Source organism: Elgaria multicarinata, chromosome 6 (assembly GCF_023053635.1).
Source record: "Elgaria multicarinata webbii isolate HBS135686 ecotype San Diego chromosome 6, rElgMul1.1.pri, whole genome shotgun sequence".
NCBI lineage: Eukaryota > Metazoa > Chordata > Lepidosauria > Squamata > Anguidae > Elgaria > Elgaria multicarinata.
Window position 1 is genome coordinate 93,357,685 of NC_086176.1, and position 21,177 is coordinate 93,378,861.

General features: G+C 41.3%; 2 protein-coding genes across 2 annotated transcripts in view; one reads left to right on the forward strand and one right to left on the reverse strand.

Annotated features, from left to right (window-relative positions):
* ARL15 (ADP ribosylation factor like GTPase 15) overlaps nucleotides 1-21,177 on the forward strand; it is a 264,752-nt gene that overhangs the window by 1,376 nt on the left and 242,199 nt on the right. Inside the window, exon 2 of the mRNA XM_063128076.1 lies at nucleotides 1,233-1,260. Coding sequence (XP_062984146.1) covers nucleotides 1,240-1,260 — 21 coding nt within the window. The 5' untranslated portion in view covers nucleotides 1,233-1,239. The remainder of the gene's footprint in view (nucleotides 1-1,232; nucleotides 1,261-21,177) is intronic.
* HSPB3 (heat shock protein family B (small) member 3) lies at nucleotides 15,715-17,217 on the reverse strand. The gene has a single exon (XM_063128662.1). It carries the CDS (start codon nucleotides 17,061-17,063, stop codon nucleotides 16,614-16,616), a length of 450 nt encoding a protein of 149 aa, XP_062984732.1. The 5' UTR covers nucleotides 17,064-17,217; the 3' UTR covers nucleotides 15,715-16,613.

Below are 21,177 nucleotides of genomic sequence, written 5' to 3' on the forward strand. Positions count from 1 at the left end.
GTTCTCCAAAATAGGAGGGATGATGATGATTAAGGTGGCTTACATGGTCCTCCTTATTTTATTCTCACAACAATCCTATGAGGTAGGTTAAAGTGAGAGTCAGTGACTGGCTCAGTCACCCAGTGAGCTTCATGGCCGAGTGGGGACTGGAGCTGAGATCTCCAGTCCTTTTCCAACCCTCTAACCACTACTATTCCTTATTGAGGGAGCCAGGTGACTGTTTTGGGGGGTTGGGATAGAATTCCATAATCTAGGCACCACCACAGAGAAAGACTGAGTGCACAGAAGTTGGCAAGGGGGAATATGTGGAGCAAGGCCTCCGATGATGATATAGGTGAGTGAGCAGGTTCATGTGGGACAAGGCAGTCCTTAGAATAATCCTTGCTGCAGTTCATTAGGCCTTTTAAATTCAAAACTATCCATTTAAATTGGGCATGAAAAACAACCACTGAGTAAGTGAAATTGACAGAAAATCTGAGTGTTGTGCTCTGTGTAACTTTTTCCTGTTAATAGTCTTACTGCTGAACTAGTTGTAGTTTTTGACCACTTTTGAAAGGCAGCCCCATATAGAACACATCACCATAAACTAATCTGGATGTTACTAAAATGTGGGTGACAGTGAAGAGATATTTTTTTCTGCCCTGGAGAAACTTCAGCTAGCACTTTGATAAAAGAATGCTATTTGGGCATTCAGAACAGCATAGTATCCAGGGAAACTTCCAAAAACTACAAACCTATGCAATTCCCTCCAGAACAGGCTGTAATCTAGCTGTAGTGATTCCCCTTCATTAACACCTCTGTCTTGCCCAGATTAAGTTTCAGTGTATTTGCCTCCAATACATTGCTGATCCCAGACTGGTTCAGGACTCCCAAATGCCACCACAACCCTGATGGCAAGGAAAAATAGAGACAGTGTTAGATCCAGGATGTGCCTTCCACAAGAGGGACCTTTCACAAGAGGAAGGGCTTCTATTGTGGAAGGTCCCTCCACCCACTTTTTGGGATTCCCACCCACCACAGATTACCCCATGTAGCAGGAGCACAATAATAACAATCACGATAATACCCTAAAATTACAAAATATGTGAATTACTCAACATGGTTATGTTAATGGTTCTGGACACATTAACATGGGTGTTCAAGTTCTCAGTAAAGGTGTTTAGAATTTGACCATGATAGCTATTACATCCCTGCTTTTGCTGAATTTTTAATTTAAGCCTGTTTCTTTTCAGATCAAGGATGAAACAGGGAAACTTCCTGGTAAATAATATTTTTATTTTTTATTTTTGTTATATTAAGTAATTGTCATTGACTTAAGTAAGGGTTTAGAGTTTGACGGAGCCCAAGCATCATTCATGTGTGGGGGGGGGGAGTCAAAATTGAGCATTTAGCAGAAACTGCAGTGTAGATGAACACAGAGGAGAGGGTTGTCATCCCCCCACTTTCCCTCTGCCCTACATTGGATAATTGTTAGCCTCCAAGATCGGGTGCTTATGACTATCCCAACATGGATTGCCCTGTTGATGGACAGAGGACTCCAAGATCAAAGCCCACTATCCAAAACCCTGCTGGCAAGGGCCTGGCAAGGCAAGATGAAGATGGAGGCTTTTATAGTCTTCCATTCTTCAGATTTTGCTGTTTTTAGCTGGTTGAGCCTCTCAGCACATCTAGATTACCTCCTTTCCAGTGGTCTGGGATAGGTGATGGAGAAGTTCAATCGCAGCTTTTAAAGCTCAACTAAAAACTTTTCTTTTTCCTAAAGCTTTTAAAACTTGATGTTGTGCAGACTTTATACTGTTAGTTTTACCCTACCCTGTGCCTGCTTACCCTACCCTGTGCCTGTTTGCATTCTCTACCCCTCCTTATTGTTTCATTATGATTTTATTAGAATGTAAGCCTATGCGGCAGAGTCTTGCTATTTACTGTTTTACTCTGTACAGCACCATGTACATTGATGGTGCTATATAAATAAATAAATAAATAAATAAATAATAATAATAATAATAACCCATGCTTCTCCTTCCCCACTGGAACATCTCCTTTTCAACTCCTCAACCTCTTCTTTTGTGACCTCAGAAAAAGGAGCCACCATGGAGCTTTCCACAGCAGCTGGGAGGAGGACCGGAGAGATCTATGATCAGATCTATGGTGCTCCAGACGCTGTCTAGGGGGCATAGGATTGCTCTGCCCCTCACCTATATTTGGGCCCATAAATCAACAGCCTTGTTTTTGGGATCAACGCCCCTCATTATTGTAGTGCTTTGTCCCTCTCTCCTGCACATGCACAAGTAACACTGGGATTGGTAGTTCTTGAGAGAAAATGTCACATAGGAAGCACAAATCTCTCTCTCTGTCCTAGCTTAACGGCACAAGCAAACTCTCTGTTCTAGAGAAGGGCCTATGCCAGCAACTTACTGTTCTGAATGTTGCTTATTCTTCTCTAACGCTATTTTTGTTTGGCTCCCCATATCTCAAGATCTGGACATTTGGTACACACATATAGAGAAATAGGGTTTCAAAAATATCCTCAAAAAAACATGGCCTACAATTTATTTATCTATTTTATTACATTTATATACCGCCCCATAGCCGAAGCTCTCTGGGCGGTTTACAAAAGTTAAAAACAGTAAACAGTAAAAAAGTATACAAAATTTAAAACCATCAAAAGCATAAAAACAACAGTATTAAAACAAATTTAGCCTCAATTTGCCCCCTTGTGGAAATGAGATTGCAGTGTGGGCTGCACTCCCTGGATGGCTGGGCCCAGTAAACTGTACTCTTCCTCCCTGTGCTTGGGCTTTTGCAGTTTGATCCTATGTATGCATATTTGAAAGAGCTCTTACTCCAGAAAAGTGTGCATACGATTTCTAAGCTACTTTAAAATATTGCTTTTCTATTCTATTTGTTTATTTTTTTATAACATTTCTAATGATGCATCTTCCTTTATTGTTACTTTGTTTGGCCAGTGTAACTTTTGTTCCTTAGATTAATGGGATTAAATTGTGATGCTGTAACTCCTGTAAAATATTATTTTAAATTTAAAGAATAGGAGGTAGATTGTTCAGCTAGTTTTTTAGTATCATGCTGTCCTAAAATGGAGTTTTGGTAGCTTGAACACTGTACAACTAGTCTGACTGTTGGATAAAATTATTGGAGGTGTGAGGTGTAAGAACAATATACGTTTCTTTTGCTGCCATTAACCATTGCCCTGGAGGTCCAGCTATTATATACCTCAGTTGAAAGACTATTTTGAAGGCCAGAGCCCCTAAGCCCCCCTCTCTGTTCTCAAGGTTTACAGTGTGTCTTAACTACTTCACTCCTCTAAGGCCAAATCCTGTCTGATGCCAAACTACCAGCTGGGACAACATAACTGAACACAAATATTCAGGAATTGCTCTGGAGAAGGTAAAAACATCAGGCCATCAAGGCCCAGTAGGATATGGGGGAAAAGAATCTTCCACCATGTGAACCGCCCAGAGAGCTTCGGCTATTGGGCGGTATAAAAATGTAATAAATAAATAAATAAATAAATAAAAAATAAATGTTGGTTGGGAGCTGTAGGGCTTTTTTCTGTCTAAATGTGCTGCCAACTATTCTATGTAGGTTAGCTGGAGCACAGAGGAGATCCTCTCCTCCGTGCTCTAGCTGCCCTGAATTTTGCCTCCTCCTTGCTGTAACCACTCTGCATTTTGCCCGTCTAGCTGCAGCTTTGGGGAGGGAGACAGAATGACCCTAGAAGGAAGCTGCGTAAAGGACCCATAGGAAGCTGCGTAAAGCAGATTCCATGGTCTCCTCCCCTCCTGCGGGACTTACCCTCTTTGTGCTCTTTTTCAGAGTGTGAAAACATAGCTGGCACAGAGAGAACTGCGCTGGCTACAAGGGGGTGGGCCAGGAGCAGGATAAGTGGTTTCTGGGTTCCGAGGTTGGAGCTCTGGTTCCAACTTTGATTCCCAGAAACCAAAGAATCCTATGTCACACACACACACAATATTTAAGTATGGATTTGTGCATGGGCAGGCATACAGAGGTCTTCCTCCTTTCTGAACCTATGAATGACTGAAGAAGAGAGGTCTCCCTAGTTCTTCTACAAGCATGTCCTGGCTGGATGAGACCAGGATGTCTCACTTTCTCCTCTCCTCAAGCAAAACATAAGCTTGCATTTGTAGCTGGGAATTATTCTTATGTCTGATAGTCACTGACACTGGGTGTGTTCTTGAGTAGCTCTAATAACAATAGTTTTTTCTAATTTCATCACAGTAACTAAAATACTTTTCTGAGTTAGAAAAATCATTTGCAGATGTTTCACTATTTTTCTTCAGATAGTGTTACAGTACATAGCACATTTTCCCTTTTGTTCTCTAGAAAGAATCATGTTATGGCAGCAAATGGTAAAATTGTGAGGCCTCTGTTAAATTGCAGATACAATGTTTTAACTACCATAAAACTTCCAGTGACAGTGTGTTAAGCCATACCCTAGTCCTTGAATTTTCAAGGGTAGTGAATGTAATGTTTTGGCACATTGCACTGTAGATATAATAATGCTACGGTGCTCTTAACTAACAGAATAGGTGATGATTGAACCTGTTTGACTGAACAAGGAGCAAGACTCTTATGCCGTTAATCGGTGTATGGAATGCTGCTATCTGGAGGGCATATTTTCTGATCATTGAAACATTACTGTGATGACAAAAACAAGCTAGGAAAATCTTGTGCTGTAGTGATAAACAAATCAAATGTCTACACAAGAACGTCCTACTTTCCTACTTTAGTGCTTACCTTTAAGCTGGAATTGTGGGAAGAAAAAAAATGCAACAATCAGATACAGAGGGGTACAGAACCAATTTCAGTCCAAAAGCCAAATTCCATTTTGGAGAAACTCTCAGTGGCTACATTCCAGTAGTGGGTGGGGTCAAAATAAAAAAGAGCAGGGCCAACCAGCATATTTTATCTTAAAGTTCTTAGGGTCAGTAATTAATCCTTAGGACAGGCTTTTCAACCTTTTAGAATGGGTGAGAGAGAACTGTAAAGAAGCTGGATATCTATCAGACAATTGGTGGCTGAAGGAAAGGGGGTGACCTTCTGGGGAACCCCAGAAGTTCAGAGTAGGACTCCTGGTAGGCTGGATTTTGGTCCCAGAGCTTGAGTTACTGCACTGCTGAGATACAGCATAGCTTAAAAGGTCCCATCTTGACACTGACATATTTATTTATTTGGTTTGTATTAATTACACTTAATATGCTCAGCTTAATCTGGTGTTCTCAAGTTGTGGCTGGTGTGGGGTGATGGGAGTTGTAGTCCAAGACATCTGCAGGGCACCAGATTGGGAAAGGCTGTTCTAAATTATGCTTTGTTTCCTTCTATTTTAGTAAAAACCTCATTCAATTAAGCCTACTTTAGTTTTATTTTAAACATATTTCACTGTATGAATAAAGAAAGTAGAATACGATTGTTAAAATTGCAGTAACTCAAATTGCAATGTTATACACCTTTACCTGGGAGTGACTCCATTTAACTCAATGGGACTTACTTCTGAGTATGCATGTGTATGATTGTCTGTAAGCATGGATTCAAGTGTGTTGTAGCAGTCTGCTACTCTTGATATTCTTTATGTAGCAGTAGCTCCAGTAGCTCCAGCACAGTCGGCTATGTGGCCTCCCTTTTCTTTAAATATACTTTTTTAATGCAAAAATATTTTTTATAATGTTAATAGCATCAATTTATGTGTGATTATGTAACACTTATAAAGTATATTGTGCTTTGGAATTTTTGGTGTTGTTTGTCCTCATAAGAACTCTGAACTCATACAGTATATACCTTCTTTTTTTATATATAACATTGATTGTATGCCTCTAGCGTAGTTGACTGCTATTCAGATGCAAGCATAGCCAATAACAGAAATTATATTAACAGCCGTTATAACTGCAGTGGAGCATGGGAGAGGATTTGAGTGTCCGAAGATGATTACTGGTAGTAAGGCAGTAGCAACCAACTGGTGTTACTCTAAAAAAATAATACTACTTCCACTGTGAGAGAGTGCTTTCTGCAGGGTGCCAGGGTGGTGGTGATCTCAGGCCAGGGCTTCCAGAAGCCAGGCTCCTGCACTGTAGTTCCTGCACCACCAGCACTCTGGTTCCTTGGAAAGCCTGGCAGACTAAGCTCTGCAGTTCAAAGGAACCATCTAGGCTGCAGTATCAGCAGTATGACCTCATAGGCCAGAGGTAAGGAACATGTGGCCCTCCAGATGTTGTTCGACTGCAGCTCTCATCAGCCCTAGCCAGCATAGCTAGTGGTGAGATTAATGGGAGTTGCAGCCCAACAACATCTGGAAGGGTCATAAGTTCCCCATCCTTTCCATAGGCCAAGCCTTGCTCATCAAGCCCTATAAAGCCTGGCGTCTGAGTTTATCTTCATCTGAGCAACTTGTTTTGAGTATAAGGGTATCTCTGCTAATATCCCTACTCCTTTTTCCTGACTGCTGCCTTGGTTTGGGAGCCTGTGCTGGACTTTGACTTTGCACCTGCTTCTGGCCTAGTATTTTCACCTTGAGTCTGGACCCCACTCTGACTTGGACTATGTTCCTATCTCTGTTTCCTCTTATCTCTGTTTGCCTGCTCAAGAATTTGACTTTTTGCCTGGTTATGATTACACACCTGCCTCTAGCTCCTCAGCTTGCCTTCCAGGGCTAAGCATCATTTTACTTTGCCCACTAATTATATATTTTTATTTATTTTATTTATTACATTTTTATACTGCCCAACAGCCAAAGCTCTCTGGGCAGTTCATGACAATTAAAACCATAAAATACAACATAACATACAATATAAACGTTTAAAACTAAAGTATAAAATAAAAGTAACAACTAAAATAAATCCTAGCAGCAATGCAAAGATATAAACTGCAGTAACAGATTTAAAACAATGGAAATGGAAAGACTAAAATGCCTGGGAAAATAAGGAGGTCTTCACCTGGTACTGGGAAGAGCACAGCCTAGGCACCAGGCAAGCCTCTCTGGGAAGCTCATTCCACAAATGGGGTGCTGCAACAGGAAAAGCCCTCTTCTTAGTAGCCACCCATCTCACTTCCTTTACCAGAGAAGGCTCCCGGAGAAGTATCACTGAGGACAATCTTATAGGGTATATATGGGAAGAGTCGATCCTTCAGGTAACCTGGCCCCAAACTGTTTAAGGCTTCGAATGTTAATACTGGCACTTTGAATTGGGCCTGGACATGTGAAAATGTACTGTGAAAATGGAAAAGTACTGGCATAATATGAGCACATTGGCCAGGCCCTATTAACAATCTCGCTGTCCAATCTTGGACCAGCTGAAGTTTCCTGACTCTTTTCAAAGGCAGTTACATATTTAACACAGTGCAGTAATCCAGCTAACCAGAGCATAGATAACTGTAGCTAGCTATGTCTGTCGAGATAAGGACGTAGTTAGTATATCAGCCCAAGCTGATAAAAGGTGCTCAATGCCACCAAGTCCACCTGTGCCTCTAGTGACAATGCTGGAACCAAGGGAACCCCCGAACTACAAGCCTGATCCTTTAGGGATAGTGCAACCCCCTCCAGAAGCAGTTGAACATCACTTAAGGTAGATGAGCCACCCACAAACAGTACCTCTGCTTGTCAGGATTGATTATTGGCCCTCATTCAGTCCTTCAGTGTGCCAAGGCACTACATCCCTCGCCCCCACACATACCATGATCCCACCCAGTACATACAATTTCATGAATCGTGAAAGAAAAAATCTTTTTCTAATTCTGAAATTACTTACAGTGGCAGCTGGTGCTCGCTTGGGCTGGTGTTGCAGACGACAGATCATCAGGAGTGGTGCCAAGGGATAAACAGAGACGGAGCAGTCTTTTGAATCCCGAGCAGGCCGTATCACAGAAACTGAAGCACATGAAGTTTGATATTATGAATGCCAACCAGTGGGAGGGGGGTTCCCCACAATGACACAAAAGTATTCCTTTGCATGACGAGACTTTAAGTTCATGAGTGCAAAACAGTAGGGAGGAGATTTCACACAGCCATGCAACTATTACTAGTTACTACTAATAAGTAATTAAATAATGATCCATTGCTACCCATTAATAGAGCATGTCTGTGAAGTTGAGTGTGCGGGGGTGGGGGATGATGATGACAATGATACCACCATCCTCAGAGCGGCACAGAAAAGCAGCAAGTTCTGAAAGCATCCAAAATCCACTCCTTTGCATAGCTTCCACCAAGCATCCTCCAAACCACCCCTCTGCATCAGAAATAACAGTGAGAAGCAGCACAGTACAGAAATCCAGCTTATTCATGACTACTCCGAAGTAAAAAGGACCATTCTTTAGAATCCAGCAGCAATACCTGAGAGCATCCAAAATTTATCTTTGCATGTGTGACTAATCACACATGTAATCATCATCATTGTACACACAGCCACAGAAGATACTCCTTTAGAAGGAAACTGAATCAAGTGACGCATAAGTGCAAAACAATGGGGCAGAAATCTGTTCACCCCACATTCACTCCATACAGGGCATGTCTACATGGGGCAATATCCCAGGGATTGTCCTGGGATATAAGAAATTTCCATCACTGTGTGGCCCATGCTGTACCCTCTTCTTATCTTGGGGTTCTGCAAGGTTCTTCCTTCTGCTTCCATTTCCAATGTTCTCTCATCTCCACATCTAACCAGTCACTTGGAAAGCAGGCGGTATAAGTGTGTAAGGCTGGGACAGGTAGAGAAAAGAGTAACTCAAAAATTGTACATGTCTCCCAAGTCACAGGAGAGCTACTATTAGCCATTTCTTTTAGATCTTCTATGATCGCCTGACTTTTAATAGTTAATGGTATGTTCAGTTTGCTTGTATGTAAAATTTTTATTTGCTGGAATGGTCTATTGACCGCAATAAACTGTTGTTGTTGAACCTGTATATCTCTAAATAAACAGAACCAAATACTTCCATCACAGTTTGTGATAAGCTAATAAGTTGCTTATGTTTTCCCATTCTAATTAGGGATATTTAAGAATGTAACTTAAAACTTCCATGTATACTTTTAAAATTTTAGGGATAGATTTCATTAATTTTTAAATTACTTTTTTTTATCCAGCTCTAATTTTATCAGTATTTCATACAAAATTCTACAAACTCTTAATGTACAGTAATGTCACTAGGGGGCACCAAATGTTTTAGAAAGTCAGTCTACCAGGCTAAAAAAAAGCAAGGAATGTATATTATATCTACTGTGATATTAACTTGGAACATGTAATCAGCAACCAAGGAAAAGGAATGCTGAAATATATTAATTCATCAGAAAGTTCATATATTGGAATAGAACTTGGTTTAGGAGGTTCAAAGAAATGTGAAAGGCTCTAGCATGAAATACTATTTTCTTTACCTGCCTTGATGGCGCTGGGTCGCTGCCACTTTTGGGAAAACCCCACACTTTCGCTGCTGTGGTGGGATGGGGTGGCAGGTAATCCTGGCACAGGAGGCAGCGCGGGCTTTCCAGGGGCCATTTGGCTCACAGGGCCCACCCTCTGCCCAGGCTTCCGTCGACCAGTCAGGGGTTGCCATCCACCCAGGAATGCTTTAGCCTCAATGCAGGAACGAGGTCAGACGGCAGAAGAGCCGTGGTTACCTTGCTCCAGCATAAAATGTTGGGGTAAGTGTCTGACTTTTTAAATACACTACTTCACGGTAAAGCCCTGCGGTGGCTGTGAGGTGGGTGCTGTGTCATATAACTGATGCACTACCATGGTGCAGCCACCGTGGGGCATTTAAAACCTACAAAAAGCCTTCTGATTATGTGGGATACAGTTATTGTTTCTTCCAAACTACTTTTTATGTAAAAAAATAATACTGGTGATATTGCATGTTCTGGATATAGAGGCAGGATAGGCAAAACTTTGCAGAATCAAATACCCCCTTGTCTTTGTAGTGCCAAAGCGTTCAGGGATGAAATGATGATGGAGTAATATATAGATAATTTGGCTTTATTGTTCAAGGAAAGAACCAGAATCTCTACTCTAGCCCAGCCATGGCCAAGCTTGTGTCCTCCAGATATTTTGGACTTCAGCTTCCTTCACCCCCAGTCTTAATGGCCAGGAATGCTGGGAGTTAGAGTCCAAAACATCTGGAGGGCACCAGGTCAGGGAAGAATGCTCTAACCTGACTCCTTATTTCACTTCTATTTGTATTTTACTTTGAGAATAAAAGTAATTGCTGTATCCAAAGATGGCTTGCTACAATAAACAGTGAGAATTTCGCAGAGAAAATTGGGATTCCCTCCCAATGCAAATAGGAATTTTGGGGCAGCAATTTTCACAGGGACCACAGTAGGAGGGAAAGTGATAAATCCCATCTTCCTGCTCCCTGTAGTCCTGGGCCTGATTGTTTACAATACACTGCAATTTGCATTTTTAAAAAGGTTCACACAATGTAAAAAGTCACATATTTAGCACCTGGTATAGTTTTGTCTTTAGGGGATGAGGTATCTAGTGATAGTCTAACCTACTGTAAGTCCTATTCATTTCAATGAAAATGCTCTTAAGTAGGACTAACACTAGATACAACCCAGGGATTTGAACCCCCTCTGTTTCAGATTCACTGTTTGATTTATCTAAGGATGAAGTCATGACACTAATTAAAAAATATGTTTTGCTTCCAGTGCCTGTAATTATATACAGCCATGTATGAAGATGGCTTTGCAACCTTAGTATATCTGTCAGCACTTCCAGAGAATTTCTAAGTTCATTATAAATTATAACAGAAAGTATTTTCCATAATATAGTGTTGCTTCCCAGTTCCAACTATATGTTGTGGGTGATGACTTGTTTAGTTCTAGACATACGTTTTAGGATTTTGGAAGAATGATAACAGAACATCACCCTGGAAACTAGGCATATGAGTTCTGCAGATGATATATCAGGCTTGGAAAAAGGATTTATGTTGGGAATTTCGAATTATGTGCAGTATTTTGGCTTTGAGCTATGAAGAGTTTGAGCTAAGAGTATGTTGACATTTCTGATACTGCAGTTCTTCTAGGAACGGACTGTCCAATAATCCAAACAAAACAAAGAAAAGTCTCTATTGTGATATGTGAGGTGGGGAAATGAATCTATTTCTGTTGTTGCATAAGATATTAAGAATACAATTACTATTCAATGGTTATTTAGCTCAATCCAACTGTTAAGCACTGTTCAAAACAGTATTCTTCCCAGATACTTACAATGGAACTTGTATATACTGTATTTTCTTTGGATTGCAATTTCTAAGGATGTGTTACAGTTCTAATATTATAGCAAAAAACAAAAAAGTACATGTGTGATAAGTCTGTTTTCATAAAGTATTTTTAAATAGATTTTTTTTAAAAAAAAATATCACAGGTATTGTTAAATCCTGGAGTTCATTCTTTCAGTAACTGCTGACACAGGACAGGCAATTAATCCACAAGTTTGTAGTCAGAGAAATTATGTCTTAACTGACATGGGCCCTGAGGCTGTGTCTGCTCTTTTGGCCATGTTTGCTCTGTTGTAGCACAAATGGATTTTGCAACAGAAAGTACTTATCGAAAAAGAGGGTTTGTGCGACACGGAATAATTCCATGGCAACAGCACTCCTGTAACACTGAGAACTTATCTGGCACTGACAGAAATGCAGTTAGATGCAGATTTGGATGTTTACATGCTGTGCAGATTCTGTGCACATCAGAGCACATTGCATGTACTTTGGACCCAGGCAATTCTGCCAGTGGAAACATAGGCTAGGATCCAAAGAACTGCACAATTAGTTCTGCACTCCAAGGGGGCATTTGCATTTCTCAAACAGTTTTCTTGTATGCTGCATAATAAATCACTTTTGAAACTGATGGTACTTTACAAAGCAGTTTGTGTTATGGTATTATGTGGTCTATTCAAAGAAAGAAAGTAAAAAAAAAATGTAACTGGGTATATCTAAGCTCTTAGGTGAGCTTAAAATAGCTTGTTGAATCCTGGTTATGGTATATATGACAGAATATTGATTAGTGATGTCAGTGAGCCTTAAAATGTCTCCATTTGGAATATGAATTTGTCATGCTCATAAACCATGTCTGTACTCACCTTATTGCTGCCATTACAGCAGTAGCAACTTCTCCGGCAATGCCAGGTAAGGGAATTGGTGGAGAAATTGTAATGTCATTGTGCTCCTGCTGATGTGTAGGCTCTGAACTGGCTTGGAATTTGGATCAGAATTAACTGAGGTATTTTCCAGTTGTTTTGGAAAATAGTACAGTTTGTTAAGCCCAGTTGAACTGGAGCAGGGTGGGGAGTTTCCTGTCATTAGTATTGACTGGGGAATATTTTATTGAATGCATTTCTTGGTTCATTGATTGCACCCTAAGCTGGTTATCCCTGTAATCTTAGTTGGGATAAGAGAGCCAGTGTAGTGTACTGTTAAACTGGAATTGGGAGATTCACTCAGCCATGAAGCTCACTGCGTAATTTTGGATTTGACAGAAAAAAGGCCTACTATTCCCAGCATTCCCCAGCCAGCATGGCTGGCTGGAGAATGCTGAATGTAGTAGGACTTTTTCTGTCTAAACATGCATAGGATTGCACTCTTAGGAAGATTGATATAGTTTCATAACCAGTGGTGTAAATGTTGAAGTACAGGCATTCATCTTGACAGTCCCCATAGCCACTCCCCAAAAGCAAATAGAAAAATCCAGGCTCCATGAGTTTGAACTGGAGGTCTAGGTGACCATATTACCCTCTGAAGGCACAGTCCGACACATGTTTAGGCAGAAAAAAGTCCTACAACTCTATATTAACAAATTGGTCCTACCAGTTTTATTTCCACCATTGTAAAGCTCGTGGGTCTTAATTGCCCATTCAAGACCAAGCCACTTCAAAATATTTAGCATTACAGCAAGGAGCAATTTGTGAACCGCCCAGAGAGCTCCGGCTATTGGGCGGTATAGAAATGTAATAAATAAATAAAATAAATAAACAAATGTATTGTTGCCGGGGAAATTGATCCCTATCCTGCTACTGTGAGGATTGCAGCTACACAATTTTGAGAGGAGGTGGCCAATGACATCAGTGACGTGCTGATCAAAAAGTGCTGGCATTGTGTCTCTGGCAAGCCCTGGCTTCACTACACCAGCTTTCAGCAAAACCCTGTTACAATTTATTTATTCATGGCCCAAGCGGTTGAAGAAAGTGTAAACACACACACACACACACACACACACACTTACTTTCAGGCCTTAAACTATGTTTGCCATGCAGTGGCGTGACACTCACAACACACTCACAGCATGCTCACAATTCAGTTCACGTAAAATATCAGCTTTTTGCGTGTCTCTCATAATCTCATCTTGTCTGATTAGAAAAGTGTTGTGTGTTGCGTACACACACACACACACACACACACACACACACACACACACACCAGGCCCTTGAAATATACTTGCAAATATCCGATAAAATATTTTGAGATCATTCTAATATTAATTCCAAAAAATGTAATTAATGATGGAAATAATCATATAAAGGGGAACAATGAAGAATCAGAAATAAAATATCAGTAGAACAGTTGGAAAAAAAGAAAAGAAAAAGAATCTCCAAAGATGTTACAATAACATATGGGCGAACCACATATGTAAAAGTGTCCTGACACCTATAATGAATATGTGTAATCTTTTCCCTTACTAGCTGTGTTGTTGTTTGTTTGTTTGTTTTTTGCTGAAACTCATCAACTTGCTTTGCCCCCTCTGCATGTTTTCGGGAATCCAACTGCATGATTACCATTCTGGAACAGTGTGTGTATGGCTCAGTTGAGACAACACCTTTGTCAATGCAGTGTGAAAACTCCACTCAACAGTTGAGTTTTTAGAAGGTACTCCCCACACAACATGTTCTAACTCCACTGTTATGTGACTGTGGACTACCGTGGAGTTGAGCAAAATCCATTGCGATGTTTGATTGACAGTTCCTCCAACCTCTCTCCTCCCCTGGCCCTCCTGATAGTATCCCATCAGCCATTGCTGCAAAAAATCCTGGCAGCTCTCCTAGAGCGGCACTTGCTCCTTTCGCCGTTTTTGCCAGGGAACTCTGTAGTCAGTGGAAAAAGTCAACTCAACTCAACAGAAAACTCCATGGAGCCCTTCAAACAACACGTAACGCAACGGTTGCATAGGAACTCTCCTCTGCACAGCGTGGCTATTCAGCATGGAGTGTTTTCTAAAAAGAAAACTACACCGTGGGGTGGAGTTTTCCCTCCAGACAGCACATTTCTCAACGGTTGTGTAAAAACTCCATCGTGGAGTTCTAAAACCACTGTTGAGAAATGTGTTGTCTAAACTGAGCCTGTGTGTTTGTGTGTGTATGGGGGGAACTAGAAATGCAGCTGGGGTGGATTTTGGGCAGTCTGCACATTTAAGTTACTAGTGGCTGGTTCTAACCAATGATACATGATGAAAGCGGTGTCTATATGTGTATCCTCCTCCTAAGGGTATAAAAGGCACTGGGTGGGACTGGTAGCAAAACCTCAACTCAACAATCAGGGTGCGAGCACAGTCTAGTCCAAGCATATTCCAAGTCAGAGCCTTTGATGGAATGATCCCCTCTTAGATGGGTGAATATAGGCTCTGGGACTTAGGGCCTTGCTAGACCTACCTGATAATCTGGTGGGGAGTCGGGGCGAGACCGCGCTGCAGCTAGCGCGGGCAGTCGCCCCTAGCTAGATGTAACATGCGACGGGGTAAGGGAAAGCTCCGTCGCGTCCTCCATTTTTTTTAATCTTAAAGGGGCCATGTGCGCAGGAGCGCACCAACGGAAAAGTAAGTCTTTTTTTAAAAAAATAAAGGGTTCCCCGCTCCCCCGCCCCTGATTTCCCCCCCACAATGTCTGATGCCACCCTGCCCGCTCGTTCGCCTGCCCTCCCCCCGCTTGCCATGTCCGCCCCCCGCTCGCTCACCCATCCCTGCTCGCCATGCCTGCCCCGCTCATTCGCCCGTCCCTGCTCACCATGTCCTGGCCCTGTTCTTCTTCCCCCCCATCCGCCATGTCTGATGCCCCCCCTGCCTGCTCGCCAGCCCACTCGCCATGCCCACCCGATCACCCACCTGCCATGTCCGATGCCCCCCCGTGATCTCCCCACCCTGGCTCCGCTCTTCCCCCCCATCTCTCCTGCCGGGTCCGCTCTTTCCCCCGGCCCCCATCTCCCCCCTGTGATTCCCCCCCCCGGCCCGATGGGCACAGCGCTCCTATGGAGTGCTGTGCCCAGTGCGCAGCTTCTCCCAGCTACTTGCAAGTAAGCGAGCAGCTGGGAAAAGCCACAGAAGTAGCTAGACCTTCTGCAGCTCCGGGCTCAGCCCGGGGCTGCAGAAAAGCTAGGCCATAAGGGGATCCAGTTATCTCGGGTCAAGTGAGGACTTAGCCCGGCACAGCAGGGAGCCCGGGCCTCACACTGGGCTAAGTCCTCATCTAGCAACAGCCTCAGTTTAGGTAGTTCTTTTCTCTTCCTATTCCACCCCGCCAATTAGGCCCTCTGATAGAGACCTAGATGGTGGGGAGAGAACTCCTTAGTTGTGGCATTCTTTTGCATCAACATTCCTAGACTAGTTCCTAAATTTGTATTTTTTAAAAAATCAAGGACACATTTAAAGCTCCTATTAGAAAATAGAGGCTTTTTTATTTATTTAGATGGGGGTAATGCTTTAAAAATCTTTTATTCAACTTTCAGTTGTAAATTAACTGCAATCATATTCTATCTTTTAATGTGTTCATATGGCAGGTGTCCATGAGAGCCTGTATTTAGCTTGGCTCTTTCTCCTCTAAATTCCTTTACTATACATAGCTCAGCAGTCATACATATTTTAACTACACTTGAAAGGAGGCAGTCTTACTTAAACAGCTGCTGTACTCCCAAAAGCAAAATGATGAAGTATTTAGAATAACACATGTAACAAATCTTTCTGGGGGAAAAATACTTTGAAGACCAATTGTTAGATAAAATAAATAATCTGTCCTTGCGTACAGCTATGCAATAGACTGTTATATCTCGGACTGTGAAGCCATTGTTCAGTTTAAAAAGGGACTTGCCTCTTCAGAAGTAGGAGCTGCTGGAAGGCAAACTTCAAAGAAAGCTCCACCTGTGTGGTTGGTTGGTTTACTGCACATAAGTGTCTTCTTTGGATCATGGCCACAGTGCTAATAAATAGAACAGTTTGAGGCATGAAAATTACATTTCAATAAAAAAACACCCTGCAGGCCATTCTTCAGCCTCTGCCTCTTGAGTGCATATGCCTTAAGGTTTTAAATACAACCTCCCATTTCCACCCTGTTCCTTTCATGCATTCTTCTACATCCTTCTTGTACATCTTTTCAAGCCTTCCTTTTGTTCCGCCAGATAGTTTTGCTAAGGTTAAGAATGCCTGTACATATGTAGCTGTTGGGAGCAAATATTGTCTTTCACATCAAACAATCAAGCTCAACACACTGAGTAAAATATGCAAAAGCTTGCCTTTATCTTCATTGTAATCACAACTCTACATGCACAGCACCACAGTACAGGATTGTTCAAGTTACGGTAGGAACAATATTGTCTCACCAGTAACAAATGTCTATAATTCATTTCCTGCTAAGGGTCTTAGTTTCAATAACCAAAATGCCATCGTGGCAGAAGAGAGCAGTCAGATCTTTTGTTTCAACTCCATCTGGCAATTTGTATTGTCTAGTAAAGCTTCTGGTTATAAAGCCATGTTCATCCATTCTGGGTCCATGCTGAGCTTTGATCAGGAGCCAACCTTCAAAGGTTTGAATGATAACATCTTCAGGACGGAACTGCACAACATCTAGTAAGACTTGAAATTGAGGCTTTTCTTCATCTGTGCTGTTCTGCTCAGTTTCAGTTGTACTCTTGGCGGCTCTATGCATGTTCTTTGTCTCAGCAGCAATGGCTGGGCCTGGCAAGGCATACAGAGAGTGATTTAATTTGCACGCTTCCAAATCTTGATTAGCAAAATATTCCTGATAACGTACTGGATTTTCCACCCAATGCCGAATAACCACTCCTTCCATTGCTGAAATAATGTTGATAACTTGCTGATTTATTTTCTTCAGATAGAAAAGAACAGAGTCCTGACTGGGATAATGCACCCTTTCCAGTTATATACCCACTTTAAAGCTAGTTTATCAGCTGAGGTCGCCTCTCATTTTTAGCTCTGGCAGACCTTATCGCTTCACTGGGTGTGACTCAAATCCATGAGACGCTGCATCTTTTGACATGCTGACAATTGAGCACTATTTATAGGACTTGTGTCTGAGCTGGTTTGGAGGTCTTCATTTTCACTACTTGCTTGGTATTCATATTACATTATGCTACACTTTCTGTTTTTGTTATGATTATGAGTAATTCAATATATTGTATATATTATGGTAGATGCAAAGTTCTTATAAAAACAAAGACCCTGTTGAATATTCATTATTAAATTATTACTTAAGATAGCTCAAGTTGCTGTAGTGTCACAAAGGTTAGTATAATGAACTGTCTGGGAGGTTTATTTGATTCTACAGACTTATACTGAATCTCATGAAATGAACAGCTGTGTTGCAAGCTCCATACACTTGATGCAGTTTGGTCTCCCCAAGTCTCCCCCTAGCTTAGCATATATATTTTTTAAAAAGATCATTATCTACTGTTACTTTCTACTGTTAGTTTTATTATTATTATTATTATTATTATTATTATTATTATTATTATTATTTATTTATATAGCACCATCAATGTAGATGGTGCTGTACAGAGTAAAACAGTAAATAGCAAGACCCTGCCGCATAGGCTTACAATCTAATAAAATCATAGTAAAACAATAAGGAGGGGAAGAGAATGCAAACAGGTACAGGGTAGGGTAAGCAGGCACAGGGTAGGGAAAAACTAACAGTAGAAAGTAACAGTAGAAGTTTTACCCTACCCTGTGCCTGCTTACCCTACCCTGTACCTGTTGGCATTCTCTTCCCCTCCTTATTGTTTTACTATGATTTTATTAGATTGTAAGCCTATGCGGCAGGGCCTTGCTATTTACTGTTTTACTCTGTACAGCACCATGTACATTGATGGTGCTATATAAATAAATAAATAAATAAATAAATAATAATAATAATAATAATAATAATAATAATATCACCTTTAACATGTTTAAGTGATTCTGAAAAAAAACCACATTTAGTTTTTATGCTAGGATACTTACAAGACAGGAGTAAGGAACCTCTTTCAGCCTGAGGGCTTAATTCAATTTCAGAGAAACCCTTAGGGTCTGCATTCTAGTGGTGGGCGAGGCTGAAGACAAAAATACAAAAAAAGGAAAAAAAAAGGAAAAAAAGATCCAGTATATTGTAGCTTAAATTCTTACTGTCAAAAACGATATCTTAGGAGAGGCATTTCAACTTTTAGAATGGGAAAACTGCTGGGAATCCATCCAATGATCTGAGGTTGGAGGAAAGGGGTGAGATCATGGAAGGGGACATGACTATCTGGGGAACCCCTGGAGGGCCAGATTGGGACCCCAGACCTGAGGTTCCTCACTCTTGTTATAGTAGTTAAAGGAATACTTAAGGAGTTAATAATTTATTAAAGGGAAGAGTTGTCTATAAGTAGGCAGAGCCAGTGTTAGGGGTACTCCAAACAGTCTTGGATGATACAGATTTTCTAGATCCATTTCAAACTGGTTTCAGAGCAGAATATGTAGTTGAGACTGCTATGGTCGCCTTAGGGGATGATCTTCGCAAGAGTATTGACAGGGGGAGTGTGTCCCTGCTGGTACTTTTGGACCTCTCAGTGGCTTTCGATACCATTGACTATGGTATCATTCTGGTGTACCACAAGCCACCATTCTATCCCCAATGCTGTTCAACATGTACATGAAACTGCTGGGAGGGATCATCCGGAGGTATGGGGTGGGGTGCTATCAGTATGCTGATGACACCCAAATATATTTCTCTATGCCTTCGACAACAGTGTCAGCTAAGGATAGTGTGTCTCCTCTGAATGAATGCTTGGAGGTGGTAATGGGCTGGATAAGGAAAAGCAAACTGAAGCTGAATCCAGACAAGGCAGAGGTGCTTACTGTCCAGGTCCCTAACCTGGGTTTGGAGGTGTGTCAACCAGTTCTGGTTGGAATTACACTCCCCCTGAAAGACTGCGTTCACAGCTTGGGGATGCTTCTGGATCTGTCGCTCCAAATGCCAGCCCAGATAGATATGATGGCCTGGAGTGCCTACTATCAGCTTCGTCTGATATGCTAGCTGTGCCCCTTCCAAGAGTTGGAAGACCTAAAAACGGTAGTGCACGCACTGGTAACTTCGAGGCTTGGCTTCTGCAATGTGCTGTACATAGGGCTATCTTTGTACCTAGTCCGTAAACTTCAACTAGTTCAAAATATGGCAGCCAGGTTGGTCACTGGTACGGCTAGGGGTGACCATATTACAGCAAGTTTAAAATCACTTCACTCGCTGCCAATTAGTTTCTGGTTGAAGTATAAAGTGTTGGTTATTACCTTTAAAGCCCTACATGGTTTGGGTCCAGGTTACCTGCGGGATCGCATTCTCCCATACAATCCCATACAAACTCAGGTCGTCTGGGAAGGGTTTACTCCAGTCAGCCACAACTAGGCTGGCAACCGTTACCCAGAGGGCCTTTTCTTCTGCTGCCCCCCACACTGTGGAATGGCCCAGATAATCAGAACATTCTGAATGAAACTCTGCGCAGATGCAGAACCCATATGTGTGACTGAACAAATGATCACTTCAGGAACTACAGTTACAAGTAAGCAGCCTTCTCTTTTTCCATTCCTTCCAACTGGAAATGTGTCAGTCCTTCTAGTATGAAGCATGAATATAGCTCAACTTGTTTGCTTTTTCCAGTTGTTACATTTACAATTGAAATGGGGACACTTTGCAAGGACAAGACTGAATTGGAACTTGAAATCCGAAAACAAATGAATATTGTGAGCACTCACAGAAAACTGCAAAAATAGCTTTAGTTTAGCAGATAGTATTCTGCTTCAAATATTTTTCAAGGAGACCTGTCAACAGCAGTGTCATCTGATATATCCCAAAGGATTTCCTATTCTGGGGCTTGATGGCAGCTTGATGTTTTGGGCTGCATTACTTATTTTAGTTTGAGTATGGAAGTGATGGCTGTGATGAGCTTAACTGACATACTGTCCTGCTTCTCAAAAATCCTTGAGAGCAGATTTACTCTGGAAATTAATATGTTGGAAAGTGCTTTTTCTTGGAACTTACAACTTTAGCTCTTGCACTTTAATAAGTCTTGAAGAAAGTATGCTGACTTCTTAACAAGACTGCATCTACTTTGCTGATTAAGGGCTGGAACATCACCATAGAGATGTTGCTGAAAATATCCTCCCTGTGCTGAGTGATCTCCCATTGGATGTAACATTATGAGTTATGTTATGACGTCTCTTTGCCCTTCTCGGTGGCTTTGAGGATAATGGCTGTGATTCAGGTGGTAAACAGTTCTCTGTGTTGAGGTTGAGCAGAGGCAACTCAGCAGAAAAAGTTTAAAATCTGTTTAAAACTGGCTTAATTCCTGTGGCAACCAGATAATATACTTTAGACCTAAAGCAGTGCCAAACCCGATTGGTCTCATTTGGAATTCTGATATGGTGCTGTGAGTGTTCTAAAATGACTGCCATGGTGTTCATGGCCAGTCCCAAAAGAGCCACTTCCCAGAACACAAACCGGTGAGGCTAAATTCTTTACTTTCATTTTTATTTACAACTATTTTTACACCACCTTTAAGGGTAAAACCCTTCATTGTTGTGAACTGCCCAGAGAGCCTCAGCTATCAGGCAGTATACAAATGAAATAAATAAATAACCCTCGCAAGGTGACGTACAAGATAAAAAAAACATACAAAAGTAGACAAATATACAATAAAATATTATAAAACGTTATAATAATAAAATAATAATAAATGTATTTCTTACCCGCCTCTCCATTCTGATCGAGGCGGGGAACATCAGTAAATATAAAATACATAAAACTGAATTAAAACATAATATACATTGTAAAAACATCCTAATATCATTTTAAAATCATCCTAAAATTATTTTAAAACATCCTAAAGTTCCACTGGATAGGCCTGCCAGAAGAGATCAGTCTTAATAGCTTT